The sequence below is a fragment of the Canis lupus genome, chromosome 18 (assembly GCF_003254725.2).
Source record: "Canis lupus dingo isolate Sandy chromosome 18, ASM325472v2, whole genome shotgun sequence".
NCBI lineage: Eukaryota > Metazoa > Chordata > Mammalia > Carnivora > Canidae > Canis > Canis lupus.
In genome coordinates this window covers 49,157,593-49,177,904 of record NC_064260.1, presented here as the reverse complement: position 1 = coordinate 49,177,904, position 20,312 = coordinate 49,157,593, and the positions used below count along the sequence as shown (strand labels likewise).

The 20,312-nt window shown below is 45.7% G+C and overlaps 1 protein-coding gene across 14 annotated transcripts in view; it reads right to left on the bottom strand.

Moving 5' to 3' along the window:
* Positions 1-7,831: 7,831 nt before the first annotated feature.
* TESMIN (testis expressed metallothionein like protein) overlaps positions 7,832-20,312 on the bottom strand; it is a 41,012-nt gene continuing 28,531 nt past the window's right edge. For 7 of the 14 annotated variants that reach the window (XM_025446130.3, XM_025446137.3, XM_025446128.3 and 4 more), the window contains 5 exons: positions 16,439-16,541; positions 13,149-13,286; positions 12,744-12,797; positions 11,075-11,250; positions 7,832-9,478 (listed from right to left, as the gene is read on the bottom strand). In XM_025446130.3, the coding sequence (XP_025301915.1) occupies positions 9,286-9,478; positions 11,075-11,250; positions 12,744-12,797; positions 13,149-13,286; positions 16,439-16,541 (664 nt within the window). In that variant the 3' untranslated portion in view covers positions 7,832-9,285. Of the gene's footprint in view, positions 9,479-11,074; positions 11,251-11,319; positions 11,636-12,743; positions 12,798-13,148; positions 13,287-16,438; positions 16,542-20,312 lie in introns of those variants that run through there. The other 7 variants (XM_025446133.3, XM_025446136.3, XM_025446135.3 and 4 more) reach the window with 6 other exon arrangements.

Genomic DNA, 20,312 nt, shown 5'->3' with positions numbered 1-20,312 from the left:
CGCCAAGCCTGTTAACAGTGACTGGAACTTGGAGTTTTAGAGCCTTTTCGGGGGCAGGTCTGAGCTGGGGGAGGGGGAGGGAGAATGACAGCAGAGTGGCTCTGCCCCCTGCCGCACATCAGCGTCCGGGGTGGGGGGGACACAGAGTCTGGAGGCCCCCCGCCGTGTTCTAAGGCTCCCCCAGGTGAGAATTCAGGCCGATTACCCAGCCCCTGCTGGCAGGGCCCCGAGCCCTTGCGTCCTTCTGCCCACGCTGTGAAGCTGGCCCCCCCCAGGCTCCTGCGGCTCCCACGGCTCCCACGTGGTTCCAGGACTCCATCAGCTCTGTCCTCCCCCCGCAAGCGCTGTGCTCAGACTTGGGTCACTCTCCCAGCTCAGTGTGCAACAGCAGCCACCGGGTCCTCTGCACACCCAGCCACACGGGCATCTCTGGTCGGTATCTCGGGTGGCCACCAGCCTCCTTTGTCCTCTCTCACACTGAATACTCTTTAGTTCTCCCAGACCTGGGAGGGGCTTGTGGGACCACGACTCAGCCGGGCCCTCCTCTAGTGCCTCCTCTGGGAGTCTGATTCTGGGGAGCCCAAGCTCGCCCTCCCAGCAAGTGCCCAGTGCTGCTGCTGGTCTGCTCCCCAGGGAAGGGAAGTGAGGGACCGAGAGAGGTTTGGTACCCTCAGTGGCCCAGCAGCGTGATGGATGAATGGACAGTCCTCACGGGGCATCTGTGGAGGACACTTCACTTCCAGAGAGAACGCGGCTGGAACGGGCTACAGCCATCCCGGATACTTCAGCTGCCGACAATGGCAGAATTTTTAAGACAAAAAGTCCGCCAGCCATGAGGGGAAGTGAAGAATTTATAGGTAGTTCTGACAACAACCCAGATGACCTGCTGAGTGAAAGAGGACGGAGAATGAGGAGGTTATTTACCTGCTTCAGGAGGCAGCTCTCTCCATGCCATGAAAGTGCAGTCATGAAAGCTGACTGACATCAAGACCCTCCTTCCACAGTTTGAGGCCAAAGCCGGGGAGCCCCTCCCCAGTGTCTGTCCAGAGCCTGAGGAGGAGAGTCTTGCTCCTGAGGCCCCTGGAGAAGGAGGAAGGGGAGAGGTGTGGGGGGCTAAGGAGTCCCAGTGCAGGGACAGAGTCTCAGAAAGACACAAAAGATCACAGCTGATTACTGTGCAGCCCATGAACTTTTGCTTTAATACACTGCAAAGCAAGAGGTTCTGTGCTCCATTTTACAGCCTGGATTTCACCCTATTTTATCCATGATACAAACTAAGATGGCTCTAGAAAGCAGAAAGCCTGACCACCTCTGATCCAACTTTTAAAGAAAAGTTTGCTGATTTCTGCTTTCAGGAAGATGGAGTAGATGTAATCCTTCCTGATTCCCTTGCTAAGTACAACCCTGGACATTTTGTATAAAGCAAGCATAAGACTCTGAAAGGTCAAGACGAGGGAAGACCTCAGAACCCAAGGATGATACAGTGGTGAGTTCTAGGTTTTCTTTTTGTCTTTGTAACAGAGTAAAGCTGACTCTCTCCATCTTGATATATGGGTTAATGTAATTCTTACGAAGGAAGAGGAGGAAAAGACAAGTTAAGCACCAGGAAAGAATATCTGTAAACCACATGTCACATTAAGGGATATCACACCAAGGATATATTTCTCTGAAGCATATAAAGGTCTCTCAAACCTCAACAGTGAAGAAAACAATCCAATTTTAAAAATGGGCAAAATACAGGAACAGACATTTCACTGAAGACATACAGATGGAAAATAAGCATATGAAATGATGTTCAACATCGCTAGTCAGTAGGGGGATAAAAATTAAAACCACAATGAGATTCCACTAAATACCTATCAGAACAGCTAAAATAAAAAAATAGTGATACCACCAACTGCTAGCAAGAATGCAGATAAAGTGGACCACCCATCCACTGCTGTTGTAAATGTGAAATGGTACAGCCACTCTGGAAAACAGCTGTAGTTTCTTTAAAAATGAAACATGTAGCTACCATTCAACCCACCAATTATACTCCTGGACATTTAACCCAGATGAATGAAAATTCGCCTGCACACAAATGTTCACAGTAGCTTTATTTGTAATAGCAAAAAAACTGGAAACAGCCCAGATGTCCTTTAATGGGTGAATGGTTAAACTGCCATCCATCCACCCCACGCACCTACCATTCAGCAAGAAAAAGTAACAGACTACTAAGCTATGCCCCAATCCAGGTGAATCTCCAGAGAATTCCTCTGAGTAAAAAAAAAAAAAAAAAATCTTAGAACGTTACATACTGTATGATCCTTTATATAGCATTCCTGAAATGATGGAAGTATAGAAATGGAGAACAGGTCAGTGGCTCCCAGGGTTTAGAAAGGAGGATGATAGATATGGCTTTAAAGGATGACTTGGGAAAAATAAATAAATAAAGGATGACTTGGGGATCCTTGAAGTGGTGGAAATGTTCTGCATCTTGACTGTATCAAAGTCAGCATCCTGGTTGTAATATTCTACTTAAGTTTTGCAAGATGTTACCATTGGGGAAAACTGGATAAAGGGTGTATAGCATCTCTCTGTATCATTTATTACAAATAACCATGCATCTACAATCATCTCAAAATAAAAAGTTTAGTTTTTAAAAAGCTATTCAAATATATTTTAGGGCCCTAATATGTTCACAAGTGAATTCTACCAAACATTTAAGGAAAAAATTATTCCAATTCTTTATAACCTCTTCCCAAGATGGAAGTATATCCTCATTCTATGAGGCTAGCTTTACCCTAATACCAAAACCAGAGACATTACAAGAAAACCACAGACCAATATCTCTCATAAACAGAGATGTAAAATCCTTTTTTTTTTTTTAATTACTTCTTTTAAAGTAATCTCTACACCCAACATAGGGCTTGAACTCATAACCCCAAGATCAAGAGTCACATGCTGTACCAACTGAGCCAGCCAGGTTCAGCCAAGTCTGAACATTTTTTTTTTTAAAAGGGACAGGGCTTTTTTTTTTTTTAAAGATTTTATTTATTTTATTTTATTTTATTTTATTTATTTATTCATAGAGACCAAGAGAGAGAGAGAGGCAGAGACACAGGCAGAGGGAGAAGCAGGCACCATACAGAGAGCCTGACGTGGGACTTGATCCGGGGTCTCCAGGATCACGCCCTGGGCTGCAGGCGGCGCTAAACCACTGCGCCACCCGGGCTGCCCGAGATGTAAAATCCTTAACAAAATATTAGCAAATCAAATCCAATAACATATAAAAAGAATTACACACCATGACCAAGTGGAATTTATTAACCCACATATGCAAATCTGGTTCAACATTCAAAAGTCGGTTAATGTAATCATCACATCAACAGGCTAAGGAGGAAAAAAAGTCACATGATCATATCAGTAGATATAGAAAAAGCATTTAGCAAAACCTAACACCTATTTATAATTTTCAGCAAACTAGGAATAGAGGGGAGCTTCCTCAGCTTGATATAGAATGTCTACCAAAAAACCCTACAGCTAACATCATACTTAATAGTAAGAAACCAAAAGTTTTCCTGCTAAGATAAGGAACAAAGCAAGGATGTCCCCTCTCATCCTTGGGGACACTGTAGTGGAAGTCTTAGCTAGGAAGGAAGGAAGGAAGTTCCAGTCCTTCCAAGAAGTCCTTCCAAGAAGGCAGGGAAATAAAAGGCATACAGATTGGGAAGGAAGAAATAAAACTGTCTTTGTTTGCAGATGACATGACTGTCTACGTAGGAAACCAGAAAATCAACAACAAGAACTCCTGGAACTAAAAAGCAATCATAGCAAGGTTACAGGATACAAGGTTAATATACAAAAGTTAATTGCTTTTAGGGGCACCTTGGTGGCTCAGTCTGTTGGGTAACCAACTCTTGGTTCTGGCTCAAGTCATTATCTCAAGTCATGGAGTCGAGCCCCACATCCGGCTCCATGCTCAGTGGGGAGTCTGCTTGAGAGTCTCTCTCTCTCCTTTTCCCTCTGTCCCTCCCCCCTGCTCTCTCTCTCTCAAATAATAAATAAATCTTGGGGCAGCCCCAAGATTGGCTTGGCACAGCAGTTTAGCACTGCCTGCAGCCTGGGGTGTGATCCTGGAGATCCGGGATCGAGTCCCACGTCAGGTTCCCTGCATGGAGCCTGCTTCTCCCTCTGCCTGTGTCCCAGCCATTCTCCCTCTCTCTCTCTCTCTCTCTCTCTCTCAATAAATAAATAAATAAAATCTAAAAAAAAATTTAAAAAAATAGTTTTAAAAAATCAATCTTAAAAAAAAACCCCACAAAAGTTCATTCCTTTCCTGTTTAACACCAATGAACAAGTGGAGTTTGCAATTAAAAATATATCATTTATATTAGCACCCCTAGCATCATTAAAAGTGAAATACATAGGTACAAATCTAACAAAACTACAAACTCTGACGACAGAAATCAAAGAAGTGCTAAATCACTGGAGAAATATTCCATGTTCATGGATAGGATGACCCAATATTTTGAAGATGTCCATTCTTCCCAACTTGATCCACAGAATCAATGAAATCCCAATTAAAATCTCTGAAAGTTATTTTATAGGAATTAAAAAACAGATTCTAAAGTTTATATGGAGAGAAAAAGACTGAGAATATCCAACATGATATTGAAGAAAAAGAACAAAGTTGAAGGATGGGCTACCACCCGACTTGAAGACTTTCCACAAAGCTATAATCAGGACAGTGTGATGTTGGCAAAAGAATAGACAAATAGATCAATGGAATGGAATCAAGAGCCCAGAAATAGACGTACATAAATATTGTTAACTGATCTTTGGCAAAGGAGCAAAAGCAGCACAATGGAGCAAAAACAGTGTTTTCAAGAAATACTGCTGAAACAGCTGGACAACCACATGCAAGAAAAGGGTGGGGGAATCTAGACACATCTTACACACTTCACAAAAATTGAAACTCAAAGTAAACCATATACATAAACATAAAATGCAACACTCTAAAACTCCCATAACACAGAAGATCTAGATGACTTTGAGCATGGCCATGACTTTTTAGATATAACACCAAAGTCACGATCCATAAAAGAACAATTAATGAGCTGGACTTCATTAAAATTTAAGACTTCTGCTCTGCAAAATCACTATTGAAAGAATGAGAAGACAAGCCACTGACTGGAAGAAAATATTTGCAAAATGCATATATATATGATAAAGGACTGTTATCCAAAATACACAAAGAACTCTTAAAACTCAGCAACAGGAAAATGAAGAACCCAATTAAAGATGGGCAAAAGACCTGTGCAGACAAGTTGCTAAAAATGATACACAGAAGGCAAGGCAAGCAAGCACATGAAAAGATGCTCCAGGTTGTGGGCCATCAGGGAATTGCAACAGAAAACAACTAGATATGGCCACACACCTATGGGAATGGCCAGAGTTCGGAACCCTGACAGCACTTGACTGATGTTGTCACCTCTGCCCTCCTGAGCCTGGTGTCCTTTGTGGGGAGAGCTCCCTGCAGCAGGAGCTGCCTCTGCCCCTCCAGTGCTCTTCTCTTCCCCACACGGATTCCCCAGGCACCATCTGCATCTTAGAAGAAACTTCCACCTTCACTTCCCTCAATCAGTGTCCTCACCTAGTTCACATAATAATTTATCTCTTGTGGTTTTAAGCCACAACCCCACTGGAATTCGACCACACTCAGTGGAACTTCAGGGAATCAGTGCAGGGTTTTGTAAGGGGATGAAGAGCTTCAGAGCCAAGAAGAGGACTACACACAGGTTTCTGCTCAGATTCCCCAGGCAGCAGAAGGTTCCGTTTCCTATGTTCTCATGTTTTCTGTATTGGGTACAAGCTTGTGGTTAATTGAGGGAAAATTTTCAGCATGTGCAACATAGAAATATGTATTTGGTCTCTATGCTGTTTCCTAATAGAGCTCATAAAGCCCTTGTAATTTCTTGGGTGGTAGGAGTGCCTTTGTTCTAATGGGGCAACTCTGGGTGGGCTCCTGGCTGGGGGCTTGTCACCAGAAAGACCAAGCCACATGCTCCAAGGAGGAGAGGGGGCTAGAGGCTGAGTTGATACTTGATTGTGCCTATGACATGAAGCCACCATAAAAATCCCTAAAATACAGGGTTCAGAGTTTGGGGGTTGGTGAATACCACAGGCCAGAGGGTGGCGCCCCAAGCTTCACAGGGACAGAGTGCGCTCCTGAACCTTGCCTTATGTACTTCATCCTCAGGTTGCTCATATGAATCCTTCAATATCCTTTACAATGAACTGGTAATAGCAAGTAAAATGTTTCCCTGAGTTTTGTGAGCTGTTATAGCAGATTCTCAGACCCAAAGAGGCGTTCCTGGAAGCTTCCAACTACAGCCAAGTCAGACAGAAGTGTATGGGTTTTCCTCAGGACCCAGTACTTGCAACTGGTGTCTGGCTGGTGTCTGAAGTTGAGGACAGTGTGCGGGGACTGAGCCCTTAACCTGGGTCATCCGACACTAACTCCAGGAAGTTAGCGACATAACTAAATTGAGTAATATTAGGACACCCAGTTGGTGTCCAGAGACATGGAGAATAGATTGGTGGAGGGGATATGCCACCTGTCTCATGTCTAACTATTATTCTGAGGGGAGAAGCGGCTTTCTTTCAGCATGTCATGTTATGACTTCTTTTCAGATTCTCGAAAAGGCAAGCTTTAAGCTAAGCTGCATTTGGGGAGGAACGACACCAAAAAACCCTCTGAAAACCCAGCAGATAGTCTCACCCTAATCACAGAGGCGGCCTTAGTAGATACAGGAGAGAGCTACAAGGCAGTTCATTTTGCACAGCCACATCCAGAAGCAAGGCATGCTATGTTTATTTTTATATAGTTTTAAAATGGCCTTGGCTCTTTACCAGCAACAGATGATGTACTTTTTTTATTTTTAAAAAGATTTTATTTATTTATTTATGAGAGATACACAGAGAGAGAGGCAGAGGGAGAAGCAGGCTCCATGCAGGGAGCCCGATGTGGGACTCAATCCTGGAACTCCAGGATCACGCCCTGAGCCGAAGGCAGGCACTAAACCACTGAGCCAGCCAGGCATCCCAGAAGATGTACTTTTAGATCTTTAAGTCATCCTATGTAACTGTCACCTTTGGGCATTACACTGGTTTGATACACGGCTCTACTTGGCTCTCACTTATCATACTGAATTTTCTAAAAGCTGTATGGGCTTACTAAATTCTCCCTGGCAGGGATCCCTGGGTAGTGCAGCGGTTTGGCACCTGCCTTTGGCCCGGGGCGTGATCCTGGAGACCTGGGATCGGATCCCACGTCGGGCTCCCTGCATGGAGCCTGCTTCTCCCTCTGCCTGTGTCTCTGCCTCTCTCTCTCTCTCTGTGTGACTATCATGAATAAATAAATAAAATCTTCAAAAATAAATAAATAAATTCTCCCTGGCAAGAAACTCCACAGGGATGGGCCATCCCTTAATTTTCAGGCTCCCGCTCAGTATAGCTGGCCACAGTCAGAGTATTCTGGCCTGGCACGAAAGGTCCCCTGCCTCACACGAACCTGGGCTCCGGCCAGCTCCTGGGTAGTGCTGGGTCCCTGACCCGAAGGCTGTTGCTCATCTTCCTCCTTGGGGCTCTGTAGGTGACCACCCCTGGCTTCGGGACCTCTATAGGCAGCTCTTTATCTCAGAATAGTTCTGGAGAACAGTGTTCCCTTTACCTCCCTCCATACCTGTGCCATGCGGCTCCAGAGCCTCTAAAATGTGCTGGGTGTGCGCAGAGATGTGCCTGTAAGATGCACGCTGGACTTCAAAGATGTGGTACATACAAAAGAATGTGAAATACCTCAATCATTTTTATTTTGATTACACGTGACATGACAGTGTTTTGAATATATGGGGTTAGATAAAAGATTGCTAAAATAAATTTCACCTACTCCTCTTCACTTTTTCAAATATGGCTCCTAGAAAATGTGAAGTGACTGGTAAGGCCCTGCAGACATTGCCACTGGCAGCATTTCAGGACAGACGCAGAGGAAAGGCCGCCCCCCAAGAAGGGGATCAGGAAGCCCTGGTTCAGGACCCCACCAACGCCGAGGGTGGAGTGGACGGGTCCCCTCCAGCAGCACCCCTCCCACCCCTTCCTAGATGCACAGGGGGCTGAAAGTGCCCCTAGCCCCGGGGCACCCAGGCCTCTGCCTCTGGCCTGCACCATGAATCTCCATCCGGAGGAGCCAAAGGGGAATTGAAATGGTGAAGAATTAAGTTTATTTCTCTCCCTCCAGGGTTTCCCATCAGAACTTGCTGTTCTGAATACAACTCTACTAAACGCCAGCCAGCCGCTGGGCCCCTTGCTTATGCCGGTGCTGTGCTGGCAAGTAAATTTTCTAAACATACTCTAAGGGGCCAATGCTATTCATAAACACAGAACAGGATGAATATATTTATAGTTACTAAGTTAATTACAACAATGGAAGACATTTGAAATTTTAACCATTTTGCTTTTTCAAAAGAACTAAAAGAGAGTCAACTTAATAACTAATCTTACCTGCTGGCTTCTGCAAACTAGTTACTTCAACCATATTTTAACAAACAGTAATAATATTAGAACAGTAATTAGGGAGAAGTTAATTGGATAATAGAGCTTTTCCATATTCAAATGAAAACACACAAGAAACTAGATAAATTTCAGCCCCATAAGTATGACCCTACGGCCTGTGTTTCATGGTGGCCCTAAGGGAGACAGAGCATTTGTGTGACTCTGGGAAAATGTTCACACTCAGGAATTCCTCAAGGGACTCAGGGCTGTTGAGAGATTTTACGCTGTATCTTAGCAGCCCATCTGGAGAAAGTATTTCAAAATAATTTTAGTAAAAAATCATTATGGCTTTTTAGGCAGAGATGCCTCGAGAGGAAAATTTGCAAGACTGGGTGAAGCCAGTGGCAATGAACTGCTATTTCTCTCCAGAGCCTGCTTCCTCCCTCCATCCCTCATTGTTAATACAGACAATCCTCCCAGCATCACAGGAATCCATGCTCTCTCTCCAGGGCCAGACAACAACGGTTAGTTGTGTCTGTGCTTCCTCAAAAGCCGTTGATCACCAAGACCCTCACCCACTCTGAGTAAATCCCCTTGGCACCCGGATGCAGAGGGAAAGCCTGACCTCAGTGACACAGCCATTGATGCAAACCCGGCCTCGTGTTCCTCAAACCACCTCTCAACTATAGATTTCTTTCCCTTAGAATATTGAAGCAAATTCTATGTGCATTCAGATTTTACCATGCTGTAACGCTACTCAATTTTCAACCCTTTGGATTTAAACTCAATCCGGAGAATCTGTGATAAGCACCTCCCGAACTCCTCCAAGATCATCTGCTCCGCCAAGCACTCGGAGCAGTGCTCCTTCTCGGCCTCTTCACCCTGAGCCAGCAGACAGGCGCACGTGGCCTCCACCACCTCCCAGGAGATGCACGAGGAAGACTGCCTGGCAGAAACAGAGCAGTTACAGGCCACCGTCCTCAGCTCCACATTTTAAATATCTTATATGTTCAAGGGGACGTCCTTGTCATGGTATTTTAAAGAACGTCACCAGTAAAATCGAATGGTATCTTCCTAATGTTGGAAACTGTGACAATATGAAGGACTGCTTTCAGAAGAGTAACACAGAGCACAGGCAACGGTCTACCTCTTGACATTCCTTCTCACAGCAGATTCTGAATATCCTCAAAGTTAGATCCACTACAACATTCAGAGGCACCGGGGCTACTGCATCACGCTGGTGGGCTGTGCAGCGGTGGAAGCAGGAATCTCAGATTGAGATAAGCCTTACAGGTGAGCCATGCAGCCTGGTCCAAACTCCGAGCAGAATATGTATGCTCAGGAAAGCCAGTGTCCTAGTGTCAGCCCCATCCTCCCCAGGGGCATCTGGCACTCCAGGATGCCAAAGGGCTCTGGGGACTTGCCCCGTTGGAGGGACACTGTCAGCCTGGCCTCCCCTCCCAACGCCCCTTAGAACCCTTAACCAGGTTCCCAAAGGTGGCAAGACCATATCATACAAGACTGTCCATGCGCCCCCGCTGGGCTCGAGGGGCAACCTGGCTTAGCTAGACACTTGCCCAAGCAGTGCTCAGACTGCAGAAGTTCTGGAAAACTTCCTATAGTCTTAAAAAGTATTGGATTATGGAAATAGACACAGGAGTTGGAATTGGTTGAAATCTCTCTAGACAGACAACACACAACGACTTTTGCTGAAGCTCAAGGAATAGGGCTGCCCTTGGGTCAAGAGTCACAGTATTTTGAGGCCAGACTCCAGCATGTGGAGGCTCCATCACATTCAGCCTGACACACAGCGTCCCGGTGCCAGGAGATAACATGTTCGCTTGCCCCTTCACAGAAGATGAAGCCACATCTGGTAAATGTTTACTGATAAAGACCTTTGCAGGTCACAGTGATGGTGTTTCTGATGTCTCTGACCAAATAAGCATAAACTTGGCTTTGCAGAATTATATGAATTAATGATATCTGGTGCTTTTTCATGATTTCATTCATGGTATTGAGTTGAAAGCCATTTTTTTTAATGGATAAATCTAGTCTATATAGTAAAATTATCACTCAACCTTTGAGATCTGCTAGGATTATAGTATGGCCTCGGAATAGTTAAATGGGACACTATCCACCTACTGTGAGATCCATGAACCCTCCAGTAAGGGACACAGTAGGCACGCTGTCACTTCATATGGTAAGGAGTACTTCAGGTCTGTGTGTCTCTGTCTTGAGATTGTGGCCTCACTGCCCAAGGGCAGTGGCCTATCAACAGTCCCTGCAAGGCCCTTCTGCTTGTGCACAAAACGGGTAACAGCCCAGGAAGACCGATGGACAGAGCAGTCTCAGCAGTGGGGCCCCCGAGGAAACACAGAGTGGGACCTAAGGCTGGTCAAGCAGGGGAGCTGCTGCTTCCGCCCCATCCCTCATGCCCACCCCATGGACACACACACTTTCTTTCCGGTATAGAGATTAACTGTCCTCAAATTAACCTGTTTCCCCTCTTTGGAGTACCTACCTATCTTTTCACAGTACCTACCTATCTTTTCTGAATTTTGGTAGTCCTGAGAATTTAGTTGGTGACAAATGATGGTTGCCTTCAAACCCTCCAATTTCCATATAGTTGGGCATGTTCATTAGTGTTTTCTGTTCTGGGCTTTCTTCATAATTTTTGCAACCAATGCATTTGCAAATAGAAGAACACATAATTTTGGCCTGGTAACATAAAATACTTCAATAAAATCAGACTGCACTATAATTCATCAAAAAACAACACATTCTATGTGGACCTTAGGTAACCCTGTGTGTGTGTGTGTGTGTGTGTGTGTGTGTGTGTGTGTGTGTGTGTGTTTAATCTGCAATTTTCACACCAAACACAGGGAGGGGATTTGGAAGGCTGGCATGTGAGTGTGAGCATGAGTCCCGAGCAGAGAGGGGGTCACTCTCCCTTCTCTGCAGGGGATGCCAGCAGAGTGCTGCCCCCTGACTGTGTCATGGGTCATAAGATTCTAGCTGTCTCAGCTCACCTCACTTCACTGCATGTCATAGACAATGTGGTTCTCACACACGGGAGGTCTGTGGCAACCTGTGTCCAGCAAGCCTGTTGACACAATTTTTCCAACAGTATTTGCTCACTTTGTGTCTCAGTCACATTTTGGTAATTATCTCAACATTTCAAACCTTTCGTTATTCTTATGTTTGCTATGATCTGTGTCCAGTGATGGTAACTAAGAGCTCAGGGAATAATTAGGGTTTTTTAATGAAGGTACACGCCTTGTTTTTTAGACCTAATGCTACTGTACACCTAATAGACTGCAGTGTCCTGTAAGCAGGACTTTTATCTTCACTGGGAAGCCAAAAACTTCATCTGACTGGCTTGGATGCGGTATTTGCTCTGTTGCTTTGTGGTCTGGAATCGAGCCTGCAGCATCTCCTAGGTGGGCCCATGTCATGCTGGCTCTGCTCTTGTGGGGAATGTGTAGGTGGGTAGAGGCTGAAACCCACCGAAGACAGGCCTTGAGTGGGTGTGAGGGGAGGCCTTGCTGCTTACTTGTGGGTGGAATTCGGTTCTTGCCACAGGGAGCATGCCTGGCAAGCCAGGGCCCAACCCCTTGCTTACACATGCCACCGGGCAGTCTGAAAGCTGGCCCTGCCAACTGCTGTGGCTCCCTCTTTCTTTCAGCTGCTAGGGCTGTCCCTCAGATCTCGTCAGCTCAGAGATGCACATCGAAGGGTATCTATTGTGTTCTACTCTGCACCTCTGGCTGTTTTGAGCAAGAGGCTTTTCAGGATCTCCAGTCCCCTCTGGAGACTACAGGACAGCTGCACCTCATGTGGGCTGCTGCCTGGCAGAGGCTCAGCCTCCAGAAAGTGAGCCTTCTCTCTGTCTCAGGCAGCAGGGAGGGTACTGTGAAGAGCAGGCAGGGATGCTGTCAGTGCATCTGAAAACTGCTTCGCTGGGGAGGTGCCTCACTGTTTGAATTCTGTATCTCCGCACGACTTTGCATTCTCACAATCCCAGCTGGGGGATTGCTTGGCCTGCTTACTCAGGCCTTCCAACATGTGTCCCCCGAATCACGAGGACTCTTCTCAAGCCCAATCATCTGTGACAACCTTTTAAAAGTAAAATTCACAGGTGCCTCCCCCCCACTCCACCCCCTGCAAAGACCTCAAGCAAACCAAAGGAGAGCTTTTTAAGGAAGAGTTACCTGGCTGCTTTGCAGCTGAGGTCTGAGAGCTCTTCCCTCCTCTCCCTCGCTTTCCTTCAACACCAAGAAAGAAGAGGGAAGATGAAGAGAGAGAGCAAGCCTCTCCGCCCCAGTGGGTCTGTGAGGAGCAGGCACACGCTCTGGTCCACGGGCGGCTCTGCACCACGACGTGTGCTGTCCGCCAGCCAAGGCCCACTGTCCACTGTGGTCTCTGAGTGCCAGCCCAGAGACAAAGCTCTGCGAGCAAGAGGCAAGGCCCACCTCTGGGAGCTCCCGAAGTGCTGTGGCAGAGTGGGCAGGGCCATGCAGTGGGCCCGAAGCAGGTGCCAGCCTCCCGGAGGAACTGTGGGTACATCTGCTGTGTCACTGAGCCCAGGGCCCTGGGGGGTGGGGTGGGGGGCTCACCTCGTAGCACTCGCAGTAATTTTTGAGACAGCCTGAGCGCCTGCAGTTACAGCCTTTGTTATGCCGAGGCTTCACATCTCCCAACTTCCCTTTCCCAATTTTTGGCTGGAAAGCTTCTGGATTTCGATCAAGACATGCCTAAGGCAGAAAACACAAAACTCCATCAAGATGTACCTTTTATTTAAAAACAACATTCAGTGAAAGTTGAACAACATTCCGTGAAAGTTCATTTGTCTGCTGTGTTAATCCAGTTGCTGCTTTAGAAGAGCCACACAGCACAGTGGACTATCAGTCAGTCGTCAAAAAGGATGAAATCTCACCATTTGCAACCACATGGATGGAGCTGGAGGGTATTATGCTGAGTGAAGTAAGTCCATCAGAGAAAGACAATTATCATACAGTTTCACTCATATGTGGAATTTAAGAAACAAAACAGAGGAGCACAGGGGAAGGGAGGTTAAAATAAAATAAGATGAATTCAGAGAGGGAGACAAACCATGAGAGATTCTCAATCATAGGGAAAAAAAACTGAGGGTTGCTGGAGGGGAGTGTGGGGGGACAGGGTAACTGGAGGATGGGCATGAAGGAGGGCATGTGATGGGATGAACACTGGGTGTTACATGCAAGTGATGAATCACTGAACTCTATCTCTGAAACTAATAATACATTACATGTTAATTAATTGAATTTAAATAAAATAAAATAAACAAAGAAAGAGCCACACGAGGCAGTGTGTCCTTCCATAGTTAAAGTGCATCCCCGGGATGCTGGGGTGGCTCAGTGGTTGAGCATCTGCCTTCAGCTCAGGTCGTGATCCCGGGGTCCTGGGATGGAGTCCTGTAATGGGCTCCTTGCAGGGAGCCTGCTTCTCTCTCTGCCTGTGTCTCTGCCTCTTTGTGTGTCTCTTGTGATTAAATACATAAAGTCTTAAAAAAAAAAAAAAAGAAAGTGTGTCCCCTTCTTGTTTCATTTAATTCTTTTACACTGTAAAAGGCATTGTTTTTTTCCTGAGTTTCAAAGTCAGACATGCTTATTGTAAAATAACTGGATATTAAAGACTGTGTCCGTGTGGCTCTATTTCCTTTCCAGCATTTCTTGTGTACTTTTTTCCTGAGACAGCTGGGGCCATGGTGCTCACATTTATTAAACACTGATTGTGTTCCAGGCACCCTTCTATGCGATTTATGTGCACTTTTTCCCTTAATCCTCACCGCAGCCTTGGGGAACAAATACTATTGTTTCTGTCTCACAGATGAAGAAATCAAGGGCAAGAGGTTAAGTAATAAATGGCCAGTGATGGACTCGAATCCCTCTCCCTATGCTTAACCCAGCCCAGACACTCGGCCACCGGGCCACGCCTTGCTGACACAACATGCTCAGCTTTTTATCCTGGCTGGTTTAACTCTTTTTATGTATCTTTCTATGATCCATCTAGACAGACAAATGTGTGCATGTTTTTATTAACGAAGTGATTTGATGCAATTTGAGGAACACAGTAGCACCCCCTGCCCTTTGCTCTCCTCGTACAGATTAGTGGCTAGGGTCTGCGCCGTCTGACACAAGGCCTTCCCATCACCACAGAAGGTCCTTTGGGCAGCACTGGCCTCAAGTGAGGCTGCTACTGTATGTTTTTATTTCTATGGAAGGTGAGGGGCAGGGAATGCACCCATCCGTGGGGTGGAGCATGATGAACAGAGCACCAGTGTGCCCTGTGTAACCTCTGCCCAGCTCAGACTGGAGGGTAGTCCAGCCCCCAGGAACTCCCAGGACTGGTACCCATTGACACCCCAGTGGGAGCCACCGTGCTGACCTCCACTGCTTTCACTGTATGTGGGCCCCTGTGGCGTACCCTGTTGTGCCCGGCTTCCTTCAGCAGCACAGTGCCCACGGGACTTATCCACGTGCAGTGCATGGTGGGACTGCCTTCTTCACTAGTGTAGTAGTCCGCCATACGATACAACATTCTACCACTGATGGACACTGGGTCGTTTCCAGGGTGGGGCTACTGTGTGTGTCTGTGGTCGACGCATGCACTCATTTTTATTGTCTCTGTTTTCAGGAATGAAACTGCTGGATCATAGCATGTACCAAGGTTCATCTTTAGAGGCTATTGTCAAACAACCTCCCCAAGTGCTTGTACCAACTTATGTTCCTACCAGCAATTCTTGAAAATGCCAACACTTTTTAAATAAAACTTATATACATCCAATGATAGACAATCCTTTAACCCTGAAGAAAATGCTACACTACTAAAGTTTAGAGGCATCAAAATTTTCTTCTGTCCCCTGGATCCGGCTATATCAAAATGGGTAAGATATTTTCAAGTGATTTATCTGTAATTCAAGAGGAGAATTAAATTATTGTAGAAACAAAACAGACCAACCACGAGACAGCATGACAGTCTCAAGTCTACATGGGATAGTCCTTCATTGCCCTTTGCAAACAAGGGGCACCAAAATATGCCCCCAGAGCAGGCTGGTGGCCCCATGCCTACCCATCCTCCCTTCTTTAATGATCTTTTATGCCTACAAGAAGGGATGAAAACTGCAGGTTCCTGTATGTAGCTGTTAGCAAGCGCAGGGCTGCCAGAGTTGCTGCTGGCCCCTTGAGGAAAGTCCAAATTCTCCCCTTACCTGAGAGCTATGGAGAATAAAAATTAGACATGAGTTGTGGCTGAGAACCTCTACCCAGTTCTCTGAACAGCAGACTTTCTACACCTCTCAGGCTACACTCCTCAAGCTCAGGCTTATGTACTACATGACAGGACCAAATCTCTAAACCCCAACACAAGACAAAGTGGACATTTGTACATTCTGAAATCAGAACCTTCCAACAGTGCTGTGCCACTGAAGTCATCCCACATGGTAGAGAATAAAGATCTTTCTCTGGCTGCTAACTCCTTACAGCTCTTGTCCACGGCCACCTTCAGGAAGAATCCTACTCAGTGTATACTCATCAACACTTTGGGTTTTCCCAATATTGAAATCAGTTGGGAGTCTCTAGAGATGACAGCTTTATGAATATCTCAAGCACTTTTTTAAAAAAATTATTTTTAGAGAAAGAGAGGGAGTGTGTGAGCAGGGGAAAGGGAAGAGGGAGAGAGAGAACCTCAAGCAGACTCTGTGCTGAGCACAGAGCCCAGTGTAGTGCTTGGATCCACAACTCTGGGATTATGACCTGAGCCAAAATCAAGAGTCAGACGCTCAACCTAATGAGCCACCCAGACACCCCATATCTTAAGCACTTTAAAACACTTTTAGAATGCATGTATTTAGTGGAAAAATTGTTACCTTAATGGCCTTAAACCGTTGGATTTCGTGATGTAGATTGTTACAACAATTATTACAGTTGCAGTTGTTGCAAAAGTCCCCACTGGCAAAGCAATCACAGTACCTGTGAAGCAACAACACAGTGTGTCAAAGGTGTGGATGGCATGAGCAAATGACAATAGCACCCACATAGGAAAAGAGCCTGCCAACATGCTGTAGTTCAGTACAACTTTTATTTAGATGATTCTGACTCCTTTTTTATGAAAGCTACAACACCTGGGATGATGCTCTCCAGTGACAGAGGAGAAAGAGAAACCAGTTAAAACCACTGGTTTCATAATATAGGAGTTTGCAGAGCAAAACAATTTCCTGGATCCTGTCCCTTGTTGTCCATTGCCTCCTGTCCCTAGGTGCCCACTGAATCTCTCCCAGGAGCACTACCAGTGCTGGAGCACTGGCAGGCAGACACCATCAACCACCACCACTCCCAGTCCACCCACACAACTGAAGCTGAGTTCTCTTCCTGGCCAGACATTGACTATGAGTGAAAACTAATGGGGCCTGGAGGCTGAATGTGGCTTGGGCTTGATCTTACTTCCACTCCCTGTTGACCTAGGGGGGAAGAGACGGATGGTGGAAGAAACACACGTACGAAGTGACTGCTGTCATATTCTCTTATAATAAAAGTGCTGTTGGGGAACTCAGATTCTGCAGAACAGCTTTTTTAGCAGAATTTGTCCCCAAATGTGTCCACTGTGCCCTGGTATTCTGGAGGTCATAAAGGTATTACTCGGTGACAGAAACGGTGTTCCTTGAAAAACCATCAGCTGTCTACAGCTGTGCTCTTGTAAGACTCCTGCTCTCATGCTGCAGAACAGAGGCATTTATAGGCCTGTGGCTCAAATGGTTCAGTGTGGGCAGGGATATGACATGTTTCTCAACTCATGTAAAAATTCAGTGTTAAGGCAAGGACTCCCAATATCTTACCTATAACCTGAACCCCAGGGAGGTTTCGGGAGTTCATCAGCCACTCCACAGCTTCCGTTCGTGACTGGAGAAGACCCACATTGCTCCCTCCTGAGAGCATGAGTCATTGAAAAGAGCTTCAAATCCAGGTTTCTCATGTCAGCTCTGCCACCAGGTCCCCATGTTAACTGATATAGGTTATTTGTCATTCAGCATCTTGAGCTATAAAATGGAAGTCGTGGCATCCAACCTACCAGTCTCAAGGGGCCACCCAGGGGAGCTCAGGACATCCCATAGACATGCTTCCTTTACAGTGCTGTGTGATGCCAGGAAGGCCAATGTCTGGCAACGTGGTAGACCAGATAGATATCTCTAGAAACCTTACTGTATGTAAAAGTCCCCACAGAATTCCTAAACGTTATTCTTTTAACATTTGTTTCAATTTTTTAAAATAATATTTTAAAATGCATGTCAAGCCAAAAGAAAGTAAAAGAGATTATCAGAGGTAAAATAAAGAAAAAACTATGCACCTAGAGGGAAGAGTTCTGTAGCTGCTAAGTTTTGTCCTGGGGCATCTGCAGGTCCCTGGTGACTCAGAGCCTGCTCATGCAGGAGACAGGACACCGAGTCAGGACTATGAGAGGAGTTGCACCAGAGAGCCCCCCAACACCCGCACCATGTAAAGCATGGATCCTTGAAAGGCAACCTCTCCACAAATCTACTTCATGGAAGGAGTGGAGATACATCCCTCTCTGAAGCACAGGGGTAATATGAGTGTGTCTCCTAAGGCTTCCTGACCCCTGGGATGGACAGAAGAAGGAAGAGATGACAGAAATTTGGAGGCTGGGAAGCAGAGGGGAGAGAGTTATAAATGACAGACTGAAGAATCCTGAACCCTGGCCCATCAGGAGAGAGGGAAGAAGCAGAAGCAGCTCTGAAGACTCGGATGCAGCAGTTGCAGTCTGCTCTGGAGTGGAGTGCAGGAGGGTAGGATGAGAAGAGAACTGGTTGAAGTTCTCTTTAGAACCCCCAGGCTCCTCCCCTTTCCAGCACCCTTCTCTCCACCACTGTAGCAAGATACTGAAATTACTTTCTGGGGTAAAACAGTTGAGGACGGGTGGGTATCACAATGAACCAAAGGAGGAAAGGTGAATATTGAGACCTGAGGATTTCTTCTCCTTGACCCCTAGAATCCTAGCGCCACAGTGGAAAAGCCTTCTTTCAGGACGCCAACCAGACCAAGACAGAATACAGAGAGAAAGAGCCCCACAGTGAGTCCCCCAAAAGATGGCTTAGTCATACCACCAAGAGTCCCCAGGAAGCTTATGCCTCATTCTTAAATGTGAGTGGAGTGACAGCCAGAGATCTGCAGATATTTCAGGAAACCTGACATGAAAGACAAGAAGCCCAAAAAAACACACTGTTTAGGGAAAGGAAACTCGGGGTGTGTGTGTGTGTGTGTGTGTGTGTGTGTGTGAGCACTAGCAGCCTTAGACAGATTAAGAGGCAAGAAAATTATACTTAAAAAAACAGAGTATAAAAATGATGTTTGGGGGGGGGGAGTAATCACAGAGAGCATTATCTTAACAGAAGATATGAAAAGTAGGACCCCTGCCCTCCACCCCCCAAAAAGGGAAGTAAAAACAACAGGAGAAAGAAAAATGTAGAATCTGTTTCCTAAGTCCAAGATTTATGTAATTAGAGATCTGGCATGTGTTTGCAGACTAAAAAGACTGCCAAGTGTCCAGCACAAGAGGTGAGATAGTCGCAAAGCAAGACTTCACTATCCAGTTTCAAAGCACAGAGAACAAAGAGAGGATCCTACAAGGCTCCAGAAAGAATAAAGCAGGTTTCACACAAGGGGCAAGAACAAAGATACTATCAAAATTTCAATAGCAGTAGTGAAAACTAGAAGAATGCAACAAAACCTTCAAAATTCTGCAGAAAAATTCAACATTTAAAATCGAACTGAAATTGGAAATCTAAATAACTATCCAATCCAAAATAATTGTCTAGGTGTGAGGACATATTCGGGCAGGTTTAGACATGGGGGTTCTGGAAAGATAATCTCTGTGCACCCTCTCTCAGGATGTTCTTGGAGGATGTGCTGCATCAAATGATGCAGTGAGTCAAATGAGGGAGATGACTGGGATCCAGGAATCAGGGAATCAAACCTGAGAAGGAAGCAAAGGAAGCCCTTGGTGTGGTGGCAGAGGGAGAGTCCATGGTCAGAGCTGTCCATCAGGCCTGGAAGCCATCCCATCCAGAGTGGGGCAGGCAAATGGCTCTGAGAAAGGCTTCCTCTGACAACACAGCCTAGTATGTAGCAGATCTGAGCATGGTGGGAAGACAGCTATACACCCAGAGGGCAGTTCAGAGTTAAATTAATGCCATGTACACAGAAAGCTAAGTACCAACTACTAACTCAAAGGAAAAGATGGAGAAGTTCAGGAAAGGAAATTAATCAAGGTCTAGCAGTGAGTAGTGTTTTCCTAGTTGTGAAATATAAACACTACTGATCTAACCACATATTTCTAATGTCTGGATGTGGGAAATGTGTGTGTGTGTGTGTGTGTGTGTGTGTGTGTGTGTTGAGGGGGGAGGAAACAGAGCCAAACCCACATCTTCCATGATGCTAAAATAAGAGATTATGCCCAAATAGAAAAGTCAAGAAGTTAGCAAAGCAGGCATATTATTTACATATGTGGAAATATTAAAAGATTCTGTTTAAAGTGTTGACAATTCCTGGAGATCAAAAAATAATGGACAATTGTCAGGGAGCTACCATTCTTTGTCACAAGTCTTACATAATTACTTGGCTTTTAAAACTCTGTGTGTAGAGTGCTTGGCTGGCTCAGTTAATGGAGTGTGCAACTCTTGATCTTGATTGTGAGTTCGAGCCCCATGTTGGACATAGAGGTTACTTAAA